Source organism: Thamnophis elegans, chromosome 8 (genome assembly GCF_009769535.1).
Source record: "Thamnophis elegans isolate rThaEle1 chromosome 8, rThaEle1.pri, whole genome shotgun sequence".
Classification (NCBI taxonomy): domain Eukaryota; kingdom Metazoa; phylum Chordata; class Lepidosauria; order Squamata; family Colubridae; genus Thamnophis; species Thamnophis elegans.
Window position 1 is genome coordinate 59234284 of NC_045548.1, and position 26538 is coordinate 59260821.

General features: G+C 34.9%; 1 protein-coding gene across 1 annotated transcript; it reads right to left on the bottom strand.

Annotated features, from left to right (window-relative positions):
* Positions 1-546: 546 nt before the first annotated feature.
* EIF3E (eukaryotic translation initiation factor 3 subunit E) lies at positions 547-21472 on the bottom strand. The gene is made up of 13 exons (XM_032222720.1): positions 21343-21472; positions 18172-18286; positions 17230-17347; positions 16099-16141; positions 14352-14456; positions 11880-12005; positions 8890-9014; positions 6348-6474; positions 4923-5024; positions 4332-4441; positions 1875-1977; positions 1142-1276; positions 547-717 (listed from the first exon to the last, which is right to left on the bottom strand). The coding sequence occupies exons 1-13, from the start codon at positions 21430-21432 to the stop codon at positions 679-681; spliced, it is 1338 nt and encodes a 445-aa protein (XP_032078611.1). The 5' UTR covers positions 21433-21472; the 3' UTR covers positions 547-678.
* Between the last annotated feature and the right edge of the window lie 5066 nt (positions 21473-26538).

A 26538-nucleotide genomic window follows, 5' to 3' on the forward strand; every position in this document is an offset into this window, starting at 1 on the left:
TGTAATCTTGCCCTATTCTGTCTGAGAAGAGCGGGCTAAATAATGTTGCCATTTGTTATGGGTTACTGACAAAAATTATCTCCATTTATTTTTCCATATTTAATCACTCACTAACCACACTCACTGATTTATCATTTCTACATTAAAAACAATGCTTTGTCGTGCAACTGTTGATCTTTTAAAGTTGTAATGACTAATTACACAAAACCATCTGAAAGCAGATATTGTAAATATTTAGGATACAGACTTTTCCTATTTGTGGTATTTTAATGAAATTTCAATAATCTGATATGTATACTTGGTTTCTAGGGGCAAGAAAACACAATAAATTTATCTCTTGAGAATATAAAATCTTTCAATTTTAACCAATAAATTCAGAATCTTTATTATTCATATACATATATCTATATCACACGAGGGGCTTTTCAGAGTTGAAATTAAAGTAATTTTAAAATTTAAATTGTTTTTTTAAGCTTTCAAGAAATCACTAGTTTTGATGAACTGAATAAAACCTTTTCACAAATCCAATTAAAGATAGCCAACCAATTAAAAGTAGCCAGTTTTATTCTGATTAATATGTACTGCCAAGTTCACATAATTATCACCTTTTCAAAACAGCACATAATTAAAATCTTTATCAAATGAAAGTTGGTGTTTTCTTTTCCTTTTAGAAACATTTCAATAAAAGCTGGAATCTTGAGTAGCCCAGTTAGGTGCCTTTAAAAAGAATAAAGAAATAAAAATTAGAAAACAGTGTCTTTCATTCCTAATTAATGAAACTAGTGTAAGCACAGCTACAGAGCATTTTGACTTTGTGTATCAGAAAAGACCATATTTTCCCAAAAGGCAACTATGAATCCCATAAAAAGGAAAGGTAGATGTAAAAAAGAAGGAATGACAACATTCCTTTGTATATGTGCAGTTTTTTGTTTTTTAAACTTCATGGCTCTTAATTTCACATATCTTCCTTATTTTGCTTATATAAATTAATTTAGTTCAATTCTTCACGTGACCTTTCTGAAATATCTAGTTATGTGTCTTTGAATTACTGAGAATGATAATTGGATCAAATTTTTCTTTATAGATTGTTTTCCTTCTTTGCATTCAATATTTTTTAAGAAGACACTATATTTCTGCTTACCTCAGCCCTGCTGCCTTGGTTTAGTTTTTTCTCAATATTCATAGCCAGCATCTGACTCCGGAATGACAAGCTTTTGGTTTTTTCAATCACTTGTTGATAGGGAGATACTGCATTGTTCCCCATAACCACATGGCCCTTAAAGAAATCCCATAAACATATTACAATACTTCACAGAGGTATTACAAGCTGAATACTTAGCAGAGATCACATTCAAAACTGAAGGGTTTATAGATTTTCATGGATAGAAATAAATATCTAAGCTATTCTTCATAAATTAGTGCATAGTACCTTAAAGTTTCTAGTACTTATCAATATTTTTTTTCTCAAATGTTAGTTGATTCCTCAATTAAGTCTGGGAATGGAATGGGAAGTCTTCACATGGCAATCATCTCCCATTTCAGTCTTCTTCCCCCAAACCAAACTATATAGTCCAAACATAGTCACTTTGTTGCCAAAGTTTAGCAACAACGCTATGAGATACATAGTTAATGGCTAATATCTTTTATGCAGACTAATGTATTTTTACAAAAAAAAACAAAGTACATAGTACTGTCTAAATCATTTAAAGCCTTCACTACATATTCATCTTAGGATGGTACCATATACTAATCATTAGACTCAAATACACATAAAGAGAGTAGAAACTACAAGAAGTTCTTTGAGTTTCGCTTTAGTAGCTAATGAGTTTTAAGAATTCACTTTAAGTCAGATTACAGTGTTACATGGAACCTACCAATTTGGAATCTATTTTGGCATCTAGCCTTGCATTTCGGATTAAGTTCACAATCCATCGCTCAGCTTCTTCAGGTGTCATATTTAATTTATCTGCCAACATACTGAGAAAAGAGAAATTTAAAAAAAATAGAATCATGTTCTTTGTTTGATCTTTGTGCTATTTCTGGGTTGGAATCATACTGATTTATGCTGAACAATTAAATACTCTATTTCATAATTCCTACAGTGTTGCCAGTTTAGTTTTGAATCTTGACCCAGCATCAACCAGAGAAAATGGAAACATGAAAAGGCAAAGTTCCCTTGTACCAAAATTGAATTTCCCAGAATGTCTAAAGATTAAAACTTAAATTATCATTTTAAATATAATTTAGAATTTCTAAATGTAACATAAAGAAAAGAGATCTGTCAGATGTATCGTAAAAGAAAGTTATTATTTGTTTGCAGATCTTTAATAGGATATTTTAAAATCCACAGTATAATCTTATTTTTTTCTGCCAACTGTAAAAAATAAACAGCAACGTAGTCATAAAAGCAAGCAGTTATCATTTTCTAAGTCAGCAAGTGTATCTTGTTGCCCATTCAATTTATTTTAAGGCAGTCCAATATTAGAGAAACCAGGATAACTCATGAATCTTATAGTATACTCAGTGAAAACAAAATTAGATGTTATCCTACCCTATTTTCTGAAAATAAGACTTCCCTGGATAATAAGACCAATGGGGCTTTTGAGCGCATGCGCTAAAATAAGCCCTTCCCAAAAAATATTGCAACACAGCAGCAGCCATGAGGTGATCACACTCGCCACTCCCTGAAACTCAAAAATAATAAGAACTCCCTGAAAATAAGACTAAGCACTTATTTCAGGGGTCAAAAGAAAAGAAGAGCCTCTCTAATTGCAAAACTTAAAATGAAAACACGGTATAGACTATACACTTGTCACCCAGACTCCACTGGAATTCTGCAGCTAATGCAAAAGTATATTTTTATAAATATGTAGGTTTTAAAAAAATATTCCTGAGGAGTGAAGGAATTTGTTTTAATAGGATGATGGGACAGTTTTAGCCATTAGTCAAATAACACATAACTAAAAAATCTCACAAAACTTTATCCCATCTGCTGAATGTCTATCTTGCTTCTGGTGAAATAATTGCTCTAAGGAAGGTTTTGTATTAATTCAAGCAATAACGCATTAGAAATCTCTTTCATGTGCTTTATCAGATCACTTGTTCTAAGACCTAAGAATATCAAAAGAAGCCTTTAAACTACTGTTGTCAGATTTACAAAGATGTCACTTCATGACTAAACTTATTCCAATATCTTGTTCTTTGTAATAAGAAACAGCATTTGTTGTCCTATTAACATATTTATGAAAATGACATTTCTGTGGCTTTCTAGCAACTTCTTAGAATTTCATTTAGTTTTCTATTAATTAGAGAATTATAAAGCTTACTTTTATTAGCTACCAGGCTTCAGTAAAGGTTTTTTATCTGTAACACGGCCAATAGGCAACACTATAATCTCCACTTCAATAGTTTACCAGTGCAATCTCTATCTGCCTTCAATTTAAGTGTTCCATATTGCCTTTCTGGCAATAGCTTACAAAATCTGTACTCTTGCTTCTGGTGAAATAATTGTTCTCTCTCATATCAAGGAAGTTTTTTTTCTTCCTTGGTATGAGAATACATGACTGACTCCAAATGACCCAGCTGGCTTTATTCCTAAGGCAGGACAAAAATTCAAGGTCTACAGATGTACGGTGTTTTTAACCAACGTAGCAAATTAGATCTTTTAATTCAGGGCAGAATGGATGAATGATCATAAAATGGTACATTTGGTATAAGTTATAAAAAATCTTCATTAGTTTTTGCATATGTTACATTTAAGCCATTATATTGTTCACTTACCTATGAGTAAGTCACCCTTGTCCAAATACTTTCTGGACAAAAGATAGCAATATGATGCTTGTCATGTTTTGGGTATCAGGTCAGAACAATCCAGCCAGTGTGGTCAATATAAAAGGTTTGTGTGTATAGTTTAAACTATTTCTGGAATACCAGATTGCCCTCCCATAAAAATAATCAGAGTGTTGTCTGTTACAATCACAACTCAAAAGAAATGCTGCAGGGACTGATCTTATGTGTATATTTTCATTGTAACTATGATACTTGTGTTCAAAGAACGTTCTTGCTTTCACAATTTTCTCTTTTATTTGCTATACAGGAATGCAGGATTCCACAATATTTGGTACCTGAGGGAAAATGCACTATTTCTGCCAGATAGCAATAAGCTACGTGGAATTTAAAGTTTAGATCACATATTAAAAAAACATAAATTATATATTTTTTAAACTACAACCATCTGATTGAGTATGCAGATTCTTCCTTTTTGGTAATTCAGTTACTAATTAAGTATCTCCAAAATATTTATCTGATATTAGATATTAACATCCCCTTACTTTATGCTGATACACTGGTGTATCCGACAGAAAGTCTCAAACACAAAGAGTCGTGCATTCTCAATGAAGTCTTCAAGGCAGGCCACCAAAAAGAAGTCATTCACAAGAACCTGTTAAGACATAATATATTTTCAGACATTGGCAGAGCAGTGGGGGAAGTCAAGATTACACAAATTACTTGCAAGCAAGCATCTCCTTTAAATGGCAATGTGCCTCAAAGATGCAAAACTTAAAATGAATTCTATATGGTAATCAAGCCATACTGCAACATGTTCTTCTTGGCTTCTGGAAAAGGAGTCTGAAGCATTATACTACAGAGCTTCAGATATATATATCCACATAGTCTTGGATAAAGCAATTTAACACTATAAGCATATTGAATTAACCTCAAGTAAAAACAGCTATTGACTTAACTTCAGAATTTAAGATTAAATTCTTAATACCATTTAAGATTATGTGCTTTGTTACCAGATACATTTTGTAAATCATCTTTTAAAATCTCCCATTTTATATGCATCTATGTCCAGACAAATATAACTAGTGAATATTTACTGGTTTTTAAAGGTTAATTATTTTTTAAAAGATTCTTACCAATTCACATTCTCTCAGTTTTTTTTGAGCCCCATCAAAGTCAACGTTCACATACAAACATTCTACAAATTCAGTAATTGGATCCTTGTAGGTGTAAGATTCCTGCATATTTTAAGAGTAATTGTACAATATAGTAAGTACATGTGTAACTACTCAATGTCCATATGATGTATAGCAAAACAAGTTAGAACAGCACAAGCAAATCAGTTGTAAACTACTAAGATAAAATTGCAATTTGACAAGTTACCTTAAATATGAATCAATGTCCTTACAAACATTTATAGAGGGGCTTGCTATGAATTCTTCACACACAAATGCTTGCATTATCTATACAGCTTTAATTATAGTTATGCTCTTTAAATTATACATCTTTCCTCAATTAAGATTGCATATTTTAAATTAACTTTCTTCTTCAAATATATTACTTATTCATTATTTCCATTTATATGGTCGCCCATCTCAAATTCATGATTCTGGGTTATCTTTATAATGAATTGAATTGTTTAAGTCTGGTGACTTTGTGAACTTTTCTTCTAAGTATGTTTCCTGGAAACCATACCAAAGTGGTTTTTCAATGCCTTGTTCCATGATTTTTTATACTGTTGTATATTAAGTAAGTAAATGAATAAAATGATTATTTTGCAGTGGTCTTTCTTCCTAAGATCACTTACTTAACTTCTGATATATTTAAAGAATGATCTGGTATCAAGAAAACATTTTATGTTCAAGTTAGACAGAAAAAAAGACCTCTACTTTTGTTTTCTGTTTTTGTACTGTTACTTGTTTTGAAATTTGCAAACTGCCCAGAGTCACTGAAATATATTAATACTTCTCTTCTTTATCATCATACAGCATTGCTTACTATTAAAATGTGGCAGATTAATCTTTTGTAACCTAATTGTCCCTCTTGATATATTTGATCAAAACACCCATCATTTGCCACGCAATACATCTATGAATAAGGTAGGGCTAATTTAACTGAAGGTGTTAAAGGTGTTCCACTTAGGACTTGACCCCAAAATCATTTCTTCTTCAAATATGCTGAGAAGACAAGAGTTGCAAAGAAAAACTTCATCAGAGAAAAAGAGGTCCAATTGGAGGTTACAATTTCTAAGGCATCTTGGGGCTGCTTTATTTTTTAATGGTCACCACACACATTAAATGGCTTCCATCTTTTGATTTAGTTCAACTGTCTAAAATGTATGTACCTAAATGCATTTTCAAAGGACATGAAGATCAGTAAAACCAATGCATTACTTTTAATACAAATGCTGTAAATGCAAAGGTTGTTTAAGAATGTTTAAGAATATACTGAAAACCTATTTGCCTTTAGCTCAGAAACTCCAAATTTTATTTTCTGTTAAAATAACTTAAAACAAATCTTGAGCAACTCACAGTAATTGTAAAAATGTACTCATTCCTTACCTGCTGAATAACCTTGACTAAGTCTTTCAACACCTGCCTTCTTTTTCTAGCATCTTTGTTTGTTATCACAGCAGTAGTCAGGTATCGAAGAATATGTGGGCACATTGTCTGAATTGCATTAATATATCTGAATAAACAGAATAGTATTTAGTCAGATAGCAAATATTTAGAATGCAATTGTTTGTTATGAACCTAGAAAAATCCCAACATTTACATATTTACGATAGCCAAACAAGGGTCATTTAGAGATTAAACAAGCAACCAATAAATAGAGATTCCCTGAAAGATATTTTTTTAATGTAATGATCAGAAAGTTGGTCTTGAAATGAAACTTAATTTTTTGCCTATGGTCCTAAAGGTTTATCCCATGATAATATAATTTAAAATGCAGCAGAAATAACCAGTGATTGCAATAATTTTAAAGAATTTCCATTCAAAACCACTAACAAACATCTTCAAAGTATCAGAGGCTACAAAATAAGAACTGGTTTTAAGTATCCTATGCCCAATTACACCAATTAGTTTTGGCATAAAATATGAGCTCAGTGCCATTGTACAAAACAAAGTTACAGGTGGAAAAATGACGCAAATATTTGTGATGCAGTAATAATAATTTACTATAACCATCTGAAGGATGGTAATTGAGTTGAATCTAGAAATGAAATCATACATATTGTTGGATATAATGGCCAAAACTTATGATGAATCATATGCCCTTGGAACACAGTGCAATGGCAGTGAATCAGTGCATTACCTCATGAAACACTTACATCACTACCCAATTTCAAGGAAATTGATAGCCTGTGTTCCTTAAAATCATCGATAGCTTTAAAAGTAATATAGTTTCAGTAACCAAAGCAGAGGAGAAATGATCTTCTATGTTTACACCAGATGCTACTAAAAGGTTTTACCTGTAATATTCCTTCACTCACTCCTGCACTATATTATTGAAAAAAAGCTTCAAGTTAAAAGATAAAGATCAATTGTTAGTTCCAGCCATTTTTAAAAGAAGTATCCATGAAATGCTTTGTTAGCAGCTTTCAAAGTTGACATGGATTTAATAAATTCTGCTCATCAACAAAGAACTGTTTCCTGAGTCAAATCTGTATTCATGATGACCCTACATATATTTACGAATTTTCCATTAGCCAGAGTGCCTTACTAATATTAATAGTAGCAATAATAAGTGTCCCTTACTATTGAACTATTATAACTATTATTGATAGTACTATTAGAACAGTTCCTTGCTATGCTAAGAAATAATTACCATATTTTTCGGAGTATAAGATGCACCTTTTTCCCTCAAAAGAGGTGGAAAATCTGGGTATGTCTTATACACTGAATACAGCATTTTTTGCCTCCCCAAACCCCTCCCCCTTCATCAAAATGGCCATGCATAGCCTTTAGGAGGCTTTCGGAGTGGTCCTGGGGGCTGAGAGGGCAGAAATGAGTGAAAAACTGGCCTTTTTTGCTCAATTCTATCCCCCCCCCAGCCCCCAGGAGCACTCTATAAGTCTCCTAAAGGCTATGCATGCCATTTTTGAGAGAAAAAAACAGGCCAGTTTTCGCGAAAAACGGGCCGCTTTTGGGAGGTCTGCAGAATGCAAAAACTTTTTTTTAAATTTGCCTCTTCAAAATCTTGGTGCGTCTTATACTCCAGTGGGTCTTATACTCCAAAAATATGGTAAGTTTGTTTTGTTTTGGCATAATATGTTATATAAACTCAACCATTCTGACATACTGAAGAGAACAAATCATTTTATAGAAGTGCTATAGACAACCCTTTGGCCCAAAACTGAATTTTGTGCACCTCTTGGAAATTCCCTTGGATTGCCATTACTAAAGATCCCTCCAGTAGGAGACATTAAACATGTATGTACCCAATACTAAACTAATGTTAAATTTTTTTAAAATAAAAAAAAATCTATTCTCTTCTTTAAAAAAATAAATCCTGTCCACAGGTTTATACAAAATGCTGTAAAAGTGATTCAGAAATACCTCTTTGGAATTGCCCAACATAGTACATATCTGTTATTCATTAAACTTTTTCCAGGCTTCTAAAGGAGCCTGAAAAAATTGTGCCTGGTTTAAGAGTTGTATTGAGTCACCTCCTTTATAACATCAACAGCTTTTCTAGGAGTCAATAGCCAGAAAAGAAGAAATGCTTTATGATTAGCAGAGAGGAGCGTGTAAGCGCATGTAAATTATTTTGAAACTATGCACATCTTATAATATAGCACATTTTACTGCACGAATATACCATAATCAAATCAAATGTTGTAAATGAATATTCTTCTTTACATGCTCCCCTATTACAACTTTCGGAAGAACACTGGTTACTCTATAACACTTTGAACTGAACTTCAGACTTAAGAACTAAATGTATGGAAAATTATTTAGCCAAAAACTTTTCTCCTGCATGATTTGAACAATCTGAAAAAGATACAAGTAACTTTTAAATATTCTGATTAAATCTTTAATATGCTCAGATGTGCAATAACTGTCTGTATCCATGTTGTCTGGTATGTTCAACACAACTCACTGAGGCTGATAGAGGAAGAGATCGATGATGTTATCTCTGCCTTTAATATGGTTGAAGAAAACAAAGAGGGACCAGTGAATGAGCCATGTTCTCTGCTGAAGAGCCTGGAGCGGAGAGCTGACAGACTGAAAAAGAGATTTATAAAATTAGAATTATTTACCTATTAAAGCTTGTTGTATTTTCAGGTTGGGAAGCTAAGGATTCAAATAAATGTCTCTTAAGTGAAAATATTCACTTTTAACAGTTCCCTATGATTGATCCCATACTGTTCAAGAATATACCCCAATGTTCAGAAAAGCTGCTTCTGAGAAACAGCTGAGATGACTGTCAGGCCCAAGCAATCAGAATCACTCATGAATAGCCTCAGACTGTAACTATATTGTTTATCACCTATGTTACAACTGCTTGCCTTTCCCTGAGAATGACCAAATAAGGCTTCATGGGTTTGGGGGCATATCATGATCAATGATTCCAAGCTAGGCCTTCACAAGCCTAGCTCGCAATTCTTCCACATTGGTGCAGAGAACCAGTAAAGAACATCTTTTCCCCCATTGATCATTAAAGTTTTAGCTTGTTTCTTACTCCATTTCAAATTATGATAGAAAAACATCAGTTTTGAATTCCTTTCACTAAGATGGCTGCAACAGATTAGTTGTACAACTTGCTACCTCCTTATTCTGCTATGCTGAATCAGGCTGCAGTAAGTGCTGAAGCTGACCTGGCTGATTAGAGTTTGCAGCAACAATCACATTCAGAAAGAACACTCAAGTAACTGATTCAGCAGGATTCAAAATAATAATAATATACAATACAATACCAAAAGCCGGTTTTCCAAGGTAACAGTAAACGCAAGCAAAATACAAGCAGTTTCACTTTCAGTTCTCAGCTAAACCAGACTCCTTCCTATCTCCTTGTAGCTCACATGGCAAATACTGTTTCAGAGCCCAAATAGTCCTCATTGACTGACTTAGTTGCGTGTGTGTCTACCTATCCTGTTATATCTGGCAGGAAATACATGTTCTGGGGCCTTCCACAAGAGAGTTGCCTTGAGATTAGACTTCCCTTACCCTGCTGATCTTTCACATGGCATTAAAAACTTGGGTTTCCCACACAGACTGTGATTATGCAAATATGAATAAGTGGTTTATATGATATGTTCTTGGCGACTATGTTATGCTATTGATGTTTTTAAATTTTTGATTTGTTTTTACTGTTTTTATCTTATTTTTACAGTTAGCTGCCCAGAGTCATATATATGAGATGGGTTGCCGTACAAATTTATAAATTAACCAATACTAAGTAGCCACTGCAAGTGCCAGTTTTTCCATTAGTTGTTGCAGGAGCAAACAAGTCATAAATGTGACTTTGCATGACTCCATTTGTAGCTATAACTTGCACTGCTGAAATTTGGTAATAAAATGATAGATTTTAGATAGTGTTGCCTTTGCGTAGCTCCCACATCACCAAAAACATTAACATTTGAAATGGGAGATGCCTCTGGAAGGCAAATAGCATCTATTTTCACCTTTAACACATGTCTTCTGCTCCCAGAAGTACTTAATTTCAGGCTATTTTGGTTTGTTTCTCTGGCAGTTTTTTTTATAAAGAGGATTTTATCAAGAACACTGAGAAATTTTCCAGAAATATGTTACAGATTGTATCAGCATCCTCAGTGCCAAGAAAAAAATCAATAACATCTTTCTGCATTCTATCACTGGTGAGGTATAACAAAGATAATGATAGAGAATATTAAATTTCTGGTGCTAATGCCTGGGCTGTTTGCAATGCAGAAATAGTCAGCCTGGATTAAAAAAGCAGAGTGCCAGAGTGTAGAAAGATACAGAATACACTACTAGGGATAGTACTGTCGTCAGGGAAATATACAGCAGAAATGGGAGAAAAATTTACTGAAGGCTTGGTTACAGTGCTGAAACAAATTCAAAAACTTTAATGAAGTGCAATTATTTCATTACAAAACAACCCTGGAATTCATATAAAAACATATACTATACATACCTACAAGTAATATTTAAAAAGCTAGATCAGTAAGGAAAACAAAGTTCAGTTGGCATCTTTAACAATGTAGATCCACCAAAAATAGCCCAAATCTTTGATTTAAACTAAAATAACTTCGTATTCTATGTTCCTAGGCATTAAGTTTAACTTTTTTTAAAAAGGAAAATGTTTCATTTTTAAAGGATTGTTATATTCTACCCTTACCTTGAAAAATATGTTTTATAACTTGTCAAAGTACCTGAAATTTTAAAATTTATTCATTCTTTTTGTTTAACACATCCAAAAAAGAATAGGTAGACAACCATGAAATATGTTCTGATTTATATAACCAGATTACAATTTATAATCTATTCTGAAAGTGGAAAAGGATAAGATCACATATTAAAGATAACATAAATGTTTTATCCTGTTTCTATTCTTTATCCTATATGACCTACTCATTCTCCTTGCTCCTTGCCTGTTCAACTCCAAAAAACTTTTCTATCTTGAAAGATACAATTGAATTTATATATTGTTAATATATTATTAACTCTTTTCCGGCACTATCTTCCTTCTATTTCCACCTAGAACAGCAGTTTATTACCTATACTATGCATTTTGGGATGCTTCTCCATGGAGATAAAAAAATTCTAATATTGTTCTAAGTACAACAGCAATATGGGAATAGAAAGTGCTGCATATTTTTTTCACACTTTTGGACCCTCCTGGTAATTAACTACTTGAGCTAGTCCTGAAATTTTGAAAGAGGGACTCCAATATTCTTTCAGTTAAGATTAGGTCATCAATAATTAACTAACTGAGCTCATTTTCCAGGCATGCAAAAAACTTGAAAATATTCTCTGAGACAGACTTTGAAAAGCATAGTCATAAAAATAAATCTGAGGGAAACATGAACTGGTATTAAATATGTCAACATCCAGTAGGTATCTTCCCCCATCTTTATCATGTGGTGAAGCAAACAAAAACAAACTCACACTATTATCAATTGTCTCTTTCAACCTTGTAAGGTCTTCCATGGCAGCATCCCAGTCCTGCATCAGAATTCCAGATGCCAGCTTTCCCCAGAGAGAGCTCAAAGCATTTCTATCTGTTGATGGAACCTGTTTTAAATAAGTGAATCCGATTACAATAACCACAATAATTTAATATTTCTCTAGGTCAAACATTTTGATTAGAGACTTGCTGGCACCAGCAGAGAGAGAATATGCCATTGACATATTTGCTCCACGATTTTGGGAAAATGGGCTGTGTTTCATTTAGTAAATCAGTTTTGATTTTCAAGGAAACAATCAGCAGTAGGCATTTCCAAGGAGATTCAGCTGGAGATTAAAACAATAGGAAAGCCTGGAGAATTGGCAACCACAGCTTCTGCACAGGATTTTCAATTCAAGCAATAATGATCTTTTCATTAACAATACTTCAGTGTAGTTTGGGGTTTCACACACTAATTTAAAAGGGTTTAAAGCTTAACTAGTAAAACCTCAACTCTACTGAAAAATATTTCCTAATCAGAATGAAGAAAATCTAGACGGGAAAACAGGCCACTAACTGTTTAACTGATTGGATCATTATAAATTTTAAACCAAGATGTCATATAATGGCACTTGTAATATTCTACTTATGTTTCTTCTTTCCTGTCATTTTGAATAAAGGCAACAAAACAAAGTTTAAGGCCACATCATTCAGAAAGTATACTTTTCACTTCTGGTCATTTCTGAGCAATTCTTACATTTTCTACAACTTTAAAAAATACTTGAAAAAAGCATGCAGCTTCCATGTTATCCTATAAATAATATGTCTTGGAATAAGGAAATGCATATAAAACTTCCGAGTTTACTAGATGGTTATTAAATCAAATAATACTGATGTGAAATGAAATAATAAAGAGAAAAACTCAATGCTTAAACCTATCCTAAGCAGCATTTTTCATAAACTGTTAATATTTGAACAAAAGCAGCTATACCTTTCTTCAGTTCAATAGACTAAATATTGTACCCATAGACATCAAAAAAAATAAAATTTGATATAGATCCACTTCATAAACTTTATAGTAGTGGAACCTTCTATTCTTTAGTGCAGGGGTTCCCAACCTTTTCTATACCCCACACCCTTAGAACGCTTTTGATATGTCCTCACACCCCTTACAAAAGTAAATAATTATATGCATATAATTATGCATATACACTATAATTTTGAAACTTCTAAACCCAAGTTTTTGCACCCTCTGAACTATCATCTCACACTCCCAGGGGATGTGAGCACCCCCAGTTGGAAACTGCTGCTTTAATGGAATCATGTACGAGGTTAACCATCTGTCCATCCCCATTTAAATGCACGTACATAATGCTATTTTTCCCACCATAAAATTACCAGACCTCTAATGGTATGCTCTTTTGGCATACCTCCATATTTGGTACTGCAGTAAACTTGAGAGTTTACTGTACTAAAATCTCAGCAAGTAAACAAATGAAAATCAGAAATATCAGAAATAAATCAATAACCCTCATTTCTAAATCCACACTATGGACACTTGAGTTTTTAGTTTTCTTCATGAGATTAAAAATCATAGTTATTTGCAAGTCAGAAAGTTGGCATTTCTGAGGTGGGGGGGGGGAAACATGGACATTGCTAGAAGTAGATAGGTTCCTCTAGGAAAGGAACATCACCACTGGGATTGCCACATTATTTAAACCAAATTTTGTTATACATACAATCACTGAACAAAATGTATCAAGCAATCTAGAGATATTCCTCAAGAACAGATATAATAAGCACACATAACTGATATTTGTCATTTGCATAGTTGCTTATTGAGGCTGTGCAGTGCTTCTGATTTAACTCAACATGATGTCACCTTTGTCTGATATCACACAATCCTTTGAAACATTTTTTGGAATCAAATGGAAACATGCACAACCCTTAGGTTTATGTATTTGGTAATTAATTTATACTGATTATGAGCTATCAAGTCAGTGTTGATTTTTAGCAACCTCAGATACATTTGTTCAAGAACAACATATAACAAGAAAATTTAAAAATAGCCATCAAGCTTCCTCAAACTTAACATTTTAGTTAACTATAGAAATTGTCCCATTTAAAACAAATGTAACATTTCTATCCAGGCAAGTCAGAAATACAACCTTTCCAGACTGCTCTTAAGAATTAAACATGCAGACTTTAACATGCTACTATAGTTCTCAGGAGGTAAAAGTACCAGACAAACATTTGGATTTAATGATGTTATGAATTGTACTTTTAAGTGTTTAGAAAAATAAGAAAATGAAATAAAAACTGTTATATATAAAATGACAATATCCTCTCAAAAATGGAGACTCTCCATATGAAATATCCCCTAAATTAAAGTGCAATGTATTATACACCCACTGCCTAGAAGGTCTAGTTAAAAGTTGGACAATAATTTAAAAGTATAATAAAAAGATACTTACCAATACTCTAAACAAGTATAGATATTCTGATGCTGCTGTATAATTACCACATTTATACTGGAATTTTGCGAATCTATAAAGACTATCTAGATATTCTTGCCTGAACTGAAAAACATAGAAAATAAACAATATCAATAAAAAGTTAATACTTAAGGTTGAAAATTTATTTGAAAATTTATAATTGGATATTTGCTTGTTTAGAAAATTTTATGACCACCAACTTCTTCATGGTGATTCCAGGTGGCTTATAGGAATAAAACCCCAAATACAAAGCCACACAATGGCAAAACCATAATAACATGTTCACATCACATTGTCCTGTTACTTCAGGCTAAACACAGAAACCTATTATAGGTGGTTCCTGACTTAAAACTATTGAAGGACAGTTCATTTTGACAGCCTCAGAAAAAATGACTTATGACTGGTCCTTGAAATTACAACCATCACGCTACTACTGTGATCATGTGATATTAATTTGGGCACTTGGCAACTGACTTGAATTTATCATAGTTGCAGTGTCTTGCAGTCATGTGGTCACAATTTTTAACTGTTTCAGCCAGCTTCTGAAAAGCAAAGTCAATTGGGAAGCTGGATTCGCTTAATGGTCTGGGGATTTGACTCGCTTAATGACCACATCATTTAGGAACTGAAATTCCAGGCCCAAATTTGGGTATAAGTCCAGCACTATCTGTACGGAGTCTGTGTCACTATGAATGTACTACCTAGATTCTCCCAAATATACGTATAATTTATTCAACTTGATTTTTAACAGAGATAAATGTTTAAAATTGTTATACTTCTCTTATGTCTAACATGGCCAATCATCTTAAGCTGCATATTTAGGCCACATACTGGAATACTAAAATGACAGTAATTTACCAAGTTTAGAAATGAGCTTTAACTATGTAAAGCCCAGAATGAGACATAACTACACTTACAATCAGTCATTTGGTCAGCAAAAAAGAACTCTGTGAAACAACTAGGCTGGGATCTAATTTATTTTCCTTAAAATGAACTAAACAATGCTAAGTTTTCCTGCATTAAAACCAATAGGCTCCCAAGTCTCTTACTTCGACAGATAGCTTTCCTTGTTTGGTTCAAAATGGATGAAAACAGAGCACAGTACATTAGAGTAATAATTCAATTTGGGAATTATCCATGCTCTGTTATTGGAAGAGGGTGTCTTATTTTGTTTTACCTACTTATCCTTACTTACTAATGTTTGAAGTGAATTCAAACAGGCTGCCTGTATTTTTTGAAAATTGCAGTCTTTAAAAAAGCTGCCTGGAAAGTGGTTTACCACCGAGTTTAAAGGATTTGCAAGAATAATCCTGAATACCTTAACTCAATAAAGTGGATTAATGAGACATTTAGAAGATTACCTTGGGAATGGAAGACAGGTATTTGTTTCTTTATTTTGTATTCTTATTTTATTTTTACTTTTATTTTATTTCAGAATACTAATTAGTGCCACAGCCTGTGCAGAAAGTAATTATTCCAATACTTTCTAACCATAATTTAGAATTATTAGTCATTATTATGTCATATCAAAAATAATTTAATTTCCAAATTATAAAATTTAAATTTATAACAAGTAATCACAATGATAGGAATGTTTAATATCAGTATTATAAATCAAATGTAAGTTGTTCATTTTTTGTTAAGTGTGATTCACAAGGTGCATTTACAGAGCAAGGCAAAAATAAAAGTTTAACTTAGTTTTACAGATTTAATAGTAAATACATACTCCATGCTTCTCAGCTAAGTAGTCAAATAGCACCCGACCATCCCTGTAATAAATAAAAATCAATAATGATGCTATCATTGGCTATGATATGAATATTTAACAATAAATAAAATGTGTTTCTAATAGTTAATTCATTCAACACAACCTTTTATGGATAATGAATCTATTCCTTTAAAGCAACGATAAGTGTGGCCTTGCTTAACACTTAACTATGATGAACTGACCAGGCAACAAATCACAATTAATCATATTTTGACAGCATGTAATCAAGTTGGATAATAAGGTAATGCACAGGGAATAGGAAAATGTCAATACTATTTGCTATCTCTCCTGGCTTTCTTCTGAACAAAAAAACCCCATATGCTTGCAACTGAGAAACAGCACCATGGGAACCACCTTTCCATTTAATCTTTTCCCCTTTTTATTTTCCTGAAAGAATATTTAACATTTTATGTGGCATTCATCTTAGCTACTTCCTCTTAAGGGAGAACAGAAAGATACCAGCTTATAGTTTCATTGCTTGTGTATCTTTAAATAAGCCCCGTAATTTAAATAATATCTGCTAAGAATTATTTCCTATTTTATTTCTAATCAGAAATATTTTAGCGATTTGATTTTTAGTCCTTCTTTATTACTCTATAAATAACTCAAGTTGGCAAAAATGCCTAGTCCTCCTTGTTCCTCCACTTTTTCTCCAGAAGCAGAGTGTCAGATGGGTTGGGCTGAGAAGCAGACTGACTGATTGACCCAAAGTCACCCAGCCAGCTTTCATGCCTAAAGCAAAACTAGAACTCAGTTTTCTGATTTCTAGGCCAGCACCCTAATCACTACGCCAAGGTAGCTGTCTAAATTTAAATTTAATCTAAAGCAGGGGTGTCAAACGCGCAGCATCACATTGTCATCACGTGACATATTGCAACTTTTTCCCCTTTCGCTAAACTGGGGTGGGGGTGGCCAGCATGTGACACCTGCTCGTGAGCTTGACACCCATCTAAAGCTTTAACCATATATACTAATGAGCCTTCCTCAATTAAGTGCCACTTACTTTGCTTACCCACAGAAAAAAGCTTTAACATTTTGAAGCATTTTATGATATGTATAACACAAGAAAATGACATGTAGAAATACTACCTGGTGGACTGCATTTGAAGTGTGGTTTCTTTGTCTTCAAACATCTTAACAATTGGATCCATTTCTTCCTGAAGCAACTGTAGCTGTGCAACTACTGTGTTTCTCTTCTCACGTAAGGCTGAATAAAAAATATAGTGAATGATCTATGCTCAGAAACTCTGATTACATGCATACGTATATACTATGTAGCAATAGCAGATTTATATATCCTTTACAGTGCTTTACAGCCCTCTCTAAGCAGTTTACAGAGTTAGCATGTTGCCCCCAACAATTTGGGTCCTCATTTTACCCACCCTGGAAGGATGGAAGGCTGAGTCAACCTTGAGCCTGGTGAGATTCGAACTGCCAAATTGCAGCAGTCAGCAGAAGTAGCTTGCAGTAATGCATTCTAACCACTGTGCCACCTCAGCTGATGTATTCCATCATTTGCAACTACTTTTAATTGGACATACTTTACTAAACGTATAAATGTATAAATTTTATAATTATAGGTGTAAATTACCATTTAACATCCAATCTGATACACTGAATACAAGCTTGATTTAACTTCATTACTATTTTAGGCTTGGTAAAATGCGACAACTCTTTTCAAGAAAAGAACTATTATTGTATTTCCTTTTAAAGGACACCACAATTTGAAAACTTTGCTTGTTAACTGTGAATTACCACAATATGAGAGACTGAGCCAAAAATTTTTTAAAGTTCTTCTAGCATTAGCAGAAACTGGTGGTGGTAAATCAAGGATTACTTGTACCCAACTGGAGCTACACAGAGATTATGTAAATGCAGATGAATACATAAATAAAATTTATAGAATGGAACATGTATAGAATATTTCTTCTACACCTTTTAATTTGAACTTACTATAAGATTTCATTGCTTTTAATTGTGAAGATTGATTACAGATTATGCAATAGTTCTGTTTAAAACCAAATCACGTACCCTGTGGAATATCATCAGAGTAAAGATTTCTGTAGACATCCATAGCAAAGTCCACCATGTTGGTGTCATCAAGAAGATCCAGTTTTCCTTGTAGTAGTTCCTTTTCATTGTATATCTGAAAAAATATACATGTGAAAGAATATCTATGTTTTCTTTTAATTTTAGGTTTTCTTTCAATTTCAGTCACATCATTCTTTAGCTTTGTAACCTTTTGTCCAAGGAGTTTCACAGTCAACCAGGTAAACAGTTTATTAAAGACTTGAGAAATTGAGAAATTAGAAATCACACAGAGCAAACAAAATGCATTAATTTAACACTGGATTTAGCCAGTTTTCTTTAATTTTTATTATTTCAATTTATATATCTGCTGATCTCAAGTTCATCATTCTCAGTATCCACAGCTTCTGTCAGAATGCTGAAAGCAATATCACAAGGTCTACCCCCTTACATACATGTCTTTGGGGCATGTATACAACATTTGACTCAAGTAAAAAAGAAACAGGGCTTGTATTGATGTCACAATGCTGCTAGTGTTAGTGTATGTGCATCCCTATCACATTACATAAGGAAGCAACATCTGAGATTAGTAAAACTGGGCTCTGCCAATTATTAAAAACTTTTACTACAGAACTCGTACCACATGCAATTACAGTCCTATGAGTTAACTAGCTGGCATGATTTGCAAATTTCTCTAATCTTATTCTTAGAAATCAAGACACCTGAGCAATTAGCTTCATGTTTCAGTTTAACTTGCTAGTTTCAAGTCATTATGATTGCTTTTTTATCAAAGTAACTTTCAAAATGTAAAGTCCTCTCACTTTATCATGCTTGCCATCTTTTATCTTTTTAAAATTGACTTTATTGTACAATTTTTTTGATAGTTATGAACCTCCCAGAATTGTTGAGACATATATACGTTTAATATATTACCATATCACATGTAATCTATAGTTTCAATTAAACACATATTGAAGGTGTATTCAAAAACAAGTGCTAATCATATTTTGGTGGATGAAGTTAGAGAACATTACAATTTATTAGTATATATCTTCCTTATATTGGCTCTCAGACTAGAGAAAGAAAGCTGTAATGGCCTCACACTGGAAATTCACAACTGCAGGGGAAAGGGCTATTTCATTATATATGCCTTTGGTTAAGTAATGTCTAAAACCTGTAAGAATTATAGGAAACTTCTTTTGCAGTGATTCACAAGTAATTCCATATGTAGTTATGTTTCTAAACACAATTTCTTATATTTCTGTGTTTGCATTAAATTTACACATAGATGTATCAATACAAAAAAAGCAGCTGATAGCGTATTATATTAACAATAAAATATTTCAGTTTAATATAAATAACTCAGAATGGAATGTGCATTAGATTTATTTGACATATTACATGAATCTTTGATAAAAGTCTTAACTGAAGATGGAAACTCAACAACTTTATTGTGATTGATAGTCTGATAGTTTTAGTGTTCTAAGATTTGCATAGCTATTACAGTACTCTAATAATTGCAAATCCAGTATAACAGTGAATTAGGATACCAAAATAATAGGATAGCAGTTTTTTTTTATCACAGCACTATAGCAGCTCCAACTCTCCAAAAATGAGTATGCTTAGACACAAACACAGCCCCTGGCCCTAACTTTTTTAAAGCAGTCATGTCTTTCCCTGTGATGATGAAATAGATGCTTTAAAGAGTTGCAGACATTTTATTAAATTTTATACCACCTTTACTGCTATATAAAGTGGCAAACATACATAATATTCCTTCCTCCTCCTATTTCCCCCACAAAAACAATCCAGTGAAGTAGATTGGGCTGAGAGTGACTGGCCCAAGATTACCCAGCTGGCTTTCATGCCTAAAGTGGGACTAGAACTCAGAGCATCCTGGTTTCTAACCTGGATAGTGATTAAGTGCCTTAACTACTAGACGAATCAGTTTTTACGGATACTCCAAAGTATCTTTTGGAAGTAAATCCAAAACTCTGCTGCTCTAATCTAACATTATCTAATTATTCAAACTGAAAATTTTCCTATTCATTGAAACAATTTCTTAACCCACTAGTTATAGTGCCAGCTAACACAGAATAACAGAGTTGGAAGAGGCCCTGGAAATCTTGTAGTCCAACCCCCTGCTTGAGCAGGACTATTTCAGACAAGTGACTGTCCAGTCTCTTCTTAAAAGTTTCCATTGATGGGGTATCCACAACCTCTGCAGGCCACTCTTTAATTGATCTCACAGTTAAGACATTTCTCCTTAGTTTTAGATTGCTTTTCTGTCAAAATTCACCGGAAACTATGTATAAAAGTCAATTTATAAAAGGCACACTTGAAATTAATGCATTTAACTTCAAAAAACTTCAGATTGTGGTCAGCTATTCAGACTAACACTGCAATAATTTTGGCACCTTATATCACCTAAAATTAACAGCGTTTCAGCACAACCGTTATAAATACCCTCAGAACCACGTTTAAGGCCTATGACCCAGAGGACTCTTCTGCACTAGGAGATGCTTTACTATTCTATTTAAGTAAAATAGAATATTTATCCTTATATCCTTGTAAACTGCCTTGAGCCATAGGCGGCAATATAGATGTTCTAAATAAATAAATTTGGAATGCGGGGAGTTTTTCTTCCACATTACACAGAAGGAGATGATCTCAAGTCGGTCCTTTTCTAACACTTTAAAAACCCTCACTTTCCATTATTTACAGATATGGCTCCAAGATGTCAAAAGAAACCTCTTAATCGACAACAGGTTTGTTTTACTGCCTTCGCTTCCTTGACGCCTATACAAACATAATCGATTGGGAGAGAAAGAAAAACAGCTGCTTTTCACCCTCATGGGTTTGGGATTTCATGGTGGTCTCCCATCCCCAATACCGGCATTGCAGAACGTCCTAGATGTGTGCCCAGCCAGCTCTTGAGAACAAGTCCAAGTATTAAATCTACAAATGTGGCTTGGGAAAAGTCACAGTTGGGGGTTTCCTCACACGCGACGCTCGGCTATCTCGCCACGCACAGAGCAACCGTCCTCACTAAACCCCGCGCCTCACAGAGGGGCGGCGCAGGCTTTCCCGGGCCTGGCCGCCTTTGACGAGACTCCCGGGGAGATTTGGGCCCGAATCCCAGAAGGTTGTGGATTGGAGAGTCGCCTCACTCACCCCTTTTACGGAGAGGAACTCGAGGAGCGGAAAAACGAGGTGCCGGTCCAAGAAATGCGCTATCCGGTTAGTCAGATCGTATTCCGCCATCTTGGACAGGCGGCTGAGGAAAAGGCGGGTCCAGCGCACGCCGCCGCCAGCACGCCTAACTTCAAGTGCGCATGCGCTTTCAGGGCGGGTCTGACTGATCTCTAAGCGGATGAATTCATCTGGGGCGGTTCTTCAGCGGTCAGCATGAGCTACGCATGCGCATAGGGCACACTTCTCTTTACGTCATCCTTCTCAATTGAAAACTTCAGCCCTGAGAGAGAGTGGGCGTTTTGCTTGCAATCGCTCTCCGCTTTTCAAAGCATTGGCTTGGTAGTTTCTGCCGCTGGGTTTGATTTCTGGAAGTCTCTCCGCCTAGGATTGCCTTCACAACTCGTATCTTGCAGTATAGGGTAGTGTTTCTCAACCCAACAACTTTAAGACATACTGACTTCAACTCCCAGAATTCCTCCATCTAGCATACTGGTTGAGGGAATTCTGGGGATTGAAGTCCTCATATCTTAAAAGTTGCTCCGGTTGAAAACATTGGTATATATGGTGTTTGCTTAGGATATGCTTACCTGAACCCTGGTTTGGATTATGGTCCACGAATCAAAGTAATCTCAGGAATGCACAATACAAAAATATTTAGATCAAAATATTGATTGATATAGTGCCAGGTCTGTATTGTGTCCATAGAGACAACCACCAATGAAACAAAATGAAAGCAAGGATAACAAGATTACAAAAATAATATAAAGTCTGTAAAATAGATTTTTTTATTGCAGCAATGCATCAAAATCCATAGCTTTTAACAGTAACCGAGTTGGAAGGGACCTTTGAGGTCATCTAATCCAACCCCCTGATCATGCAGAAGTATACTAGGGATTCAAACCGCGGAACTGCCAACCTTTCTGATCAACAAGGTCAGGGTCTCAGCCACTGAACCAGGCTACTATATGGAACAAATGTAAGAAGTTATTTTAGAAACTTACAAACTAGATATATCTATCCAGCCTGGTCCTGTCCTCCCTGTTAATAAATTTCTTATTGGAAGATGCATTGGGAAGAAATTTATTTATTTAAAAGTTTTATACACCCACCCATGTTGTACCAAACTCTGGGTGGTTCACAACCAAGAGAAAAAGCCACATCAATGTACAATAAAAATATTTAAACCAAAATTATTAAAATCAAAAGACCAGGCATTGTAACTAAACATTCTCATGCAGCCTCCAACAGCTCACCCTATTCCAGTGCTTGGGGAAAAAACAAGGTATTGAGTGCTTTTTAAAAGGTTAAAAGGTCTGCCAAAGGATGTTATATATGAAGCAAGGACTACAAAGAGCAGAGGTGGCGCAGTGGTTAAATGCAGCACTGCAGGCTACTTCAGCTGACTGCAGTTCGGCTGTTCAAATCTCACCGGCTCAGGGTTGACTCAGTCTTCCATCCTTCCGAGGTGGGTAAAATGAGGACCTGGATTGTTGTTGGGGGCAATATGCTGACTCTGTAAACCGCTTAGAGAGGGCTGAAAGCCCTATGAAGCGGTATATAAGTCTAACTGCTATTGCTATTGCTATTACTATGGAAAAGGCACTTCGCTTCTGCACAGCTGAAAAACAGCACAGCACAAGAAGCAACTTCTCTCTTTCTGATTTTCTCTGTCCTTTTCCAGTTGTCCCCCTAACTTGGGTTTGGCAAACCCCCAGCTTCTGTTTTCAAAAGCAAGGACAAAAGCACTGGAAAACTAACTACAGCAAAGTTTCTCAACTTTGGCAACTTTAAGGTGCCTGGACTTGTTCCCAGCATTCCCTAGTTAGCATGGGGTACACCTGGATTCAAGTGAAATATGTCTTTGGCTCTTTCCTATAAAATTCTGCCTATATGAGTGCAGTTATTGTATTATCAAGCACGATCTATCATCAACACAAACAGTAGCAGATAAAAGTTTTGTTAAGTAGAAGTAGAAGAAGTAGAAGAAGTAGAAAGAACCAATGTGAGAAGAGTTTAAGATGTGCTCCTTAAGGACATGGACATGATACTGTCAATAAATTTTGGTCTTAGTCAGCAGTTACATTAAGCTTCTATTTCATTTGTTGCTTTGTGATGCTGCTTCAGAGGGATATTCCAGGAATGGCTGTGGAAGCCAAACACCCGTACACAACTCTGCACAAGTTAGATCTCCTCTCTCTTGTCTACCCCAAATTTAAAAATAGACTAATTTGAAATAGAATTCCCTCACCTCGTAATCATGTGCTTCATTGGAAAAGAAACAGATAGAGAGAAACAATATTGTCAAGTTTGTACAGAATACTTACCCATGACTAAGTGAATCATGCTTGATTCAATTAACCCAGTTTACATGCTATATTGTACCATTAGCTAATTACAGGGCTAGATTTACCATCTGATCACATTAGTTTCTGGTTTTTATTGCTTGCTTTGCTTCTACATGCCATAAACTACAAAATAATCAGCATTTCCAAATATATGCCACATGATTACCTCAGATTAGTGTGTCTTATGAAACAAGAAAAAATGGATTGAATAAACTATGGTTTTGTTAATTATGGTTAAATGTGTTGTATGAAAACAGCATCTGGTGCCTTACAATTTGATGCAGTCTCAGATCATCTGGAAGGATTGGCTCAACGTGTAAGTATAATGTTTAATTTACAAGGAGAAAGCGATAGTCACAGATTTTATGTCACCTAATTGCGGGACTGGCTTTTGTAGGTATGGGTCAAGTTTCATCAGAAGTTAGTAGGCTTATGTCAAAATAAATGAGGTTGCACTTTTTTAAAAGACAACCCAGAGTCTTCTCTGAAAAAGATCAGCAATTTCTTAAGCTAGCATTGAGAAATTTTACCAAAACTATAACTTAAAAATATCTTCTTACATATGATTAGATTCATAATCATAAAATTTGTCTATACTGTAATGCTTGCCTATATTCATTATGGTGCAACCATCATATATATTAGGGGTGTCAAACTCAAAGCCCAGGGGCTGGATCCAGCCCGTGGGGTGCTTAAATCTGACCCGCGGGGCCACTCTGGAAACAGTGAAGGACCAGCCCACGGTGCCTCTGCCAGTGAAAACAGAGCTCAGGACAGCTTTGCAAGGCCCACCCTGGCTCCGTTTGTGGCTGCAACGGCCTCCTGCAGCTCTCTGCAAGTGAAAATGGAGGCCCAGGAAGGCTACATGCTCCATTTTCACGGGCAGAGAACGCCGGCAGGAAGCTGTCGCGGTCAAGAATGGAGCCTTGGTGAGTGACATCGAGCTGGCCACACCCCCTGGCCATGCACCCCCACCCCCGGCCCCAAGATCAAACACAACCCTGATGCGGCCCTAATTAAATCGAGTTTGACACCCCTGCTATATATGGTTATTCAGAAGTGGGCCCAGTCAAATTCATTGTGGCTTATTCTCCAAGCAGATTGCAATTTTAGGGAAGAATTGTGCTTTCTTTTCTTTCTTTTTCTTTTTTCAAATTGGAAAGTGTCAAACATCTTGCTTTGAGTCCACAATATCTTTGGCGTCTCGGGATTAGTGGTCTTGCTGAGAAAGGAAATAATTAAAGTCTCCATGGCTGGAGGAATTCTCTCTGGGAGATGGTTCTGCTCAAGGCTTTTCCCAGACTCAGCAAGATTTCTTTTCTGAATGGGCTTGGAGGACTCTAAAAGCTTAAATCCATGACCTCCATTGGCTTCTAACAATAGAGAAGTCTGCCTATGGAATTTGAATGGGACCCTGTGTGTTTATTATTGCAGAATATTTTCATTATGCAAACGGCCACTGAAGTGGACTTTAATTTCTGGGAGACAAAGGTGTCCTTGTGTCTGTTTTGGGGAAGTATATAAAAATGGCTTCAAAAGAATTAACAAAGCCGTTCAAGACGTGGCTTTTTCAGTCTAATGCGTACTTCACAAAATGGAAAGAATAATTTATAAGCGGGTGATCTGATTTTTGTATTTGGTTTCACACCTGGGTTTTACATTAGCAGCAAGAATGAATTTTCTTTTTGGAGAGTTAATTCCAGACTGAAAATAGCTCTCCAGTGATTCCATGTTATCAGCCTTAAAGGCAAAGTGACCTAAAATAGCTTTAGTGGGTAAATTCTGAAGCAATGTAGTTTTTTTTCCTGAAAATAAATGGAAGGAATGATTAGTAGAATACTCAAGCCAAGTTGTATATAGTCTTTTCCTCCATGAGATGCGATTTGGAGGTTTTTCCATGGAAAATGAGTAGGAAAAAAATATATCTTTGGAAATTTGCCATCTCTCTTAAGTTTTCCAAGACTTGCTGAACAAAATAGTTGACTCCTGCTGGGTCCCATATAAAGCCACATTGAGATCAAGACATGTATACATCTATGGGAATCGTATTTAAAAGCAATGAGGAAATAATGAAAGCAGAAAAGGCAATCTAAAAGAGAACTTAGAAGTCTGTGGTTATCAGATAAAATTAAATATGACACAATAACATCCAGTTTGAATACCATACTTTAAAAAACATTTGGGAAAGAGAGTTGTTTATTCACAGAATTCATTGTGATCCAGAAAATCCTCCCAACTAAATTCTTGACATGAGCTGAGTTGCTGGTGAAACATCTTTCATGGATGATTAAATCCTGCTCTAAAAACCTATTACAGTTTTAAGTCTTAAAAATATCAGATAAAGGTTCTGAGCTTGGACACGACAGAAAAATTAAAATAAGTAAGCAGGTGGGCCTTAAGAAAACAGTGTTGGGCACATCCATTTTTTTGGCATTAATCCATCTTTCCTCCTTGTATTTGCTATAAGATCCATGTGAGGCCCTTGTCCTAACCAGGATAAGTACCACAAGCTTATTACACTTTGCCAGGAGCAACATGGGCTAATGTGGCCGAAATCAGCAGGAACATATTGGCAGGAATGCAAGCTGGAGAATTAGCTAAACTTCCTGAATCCCAGCTCACATATTTATTTTTATGTAGCTTTAAGACATTCATGAAGGCGGCCTTGAATCATTTGTATTGCTTCTATTGAAAGAAATGGTCTCAGATTTCATTTCTTCCAGTAGTTTATGTATTATAAGACTGAGCTAAGTAGAAGGACAGGAAAAACTAGCCCCTTTCATTTTTGGTACCAAATTATTAAGTACATTTCTTAAAAGGTTGGGGCTCT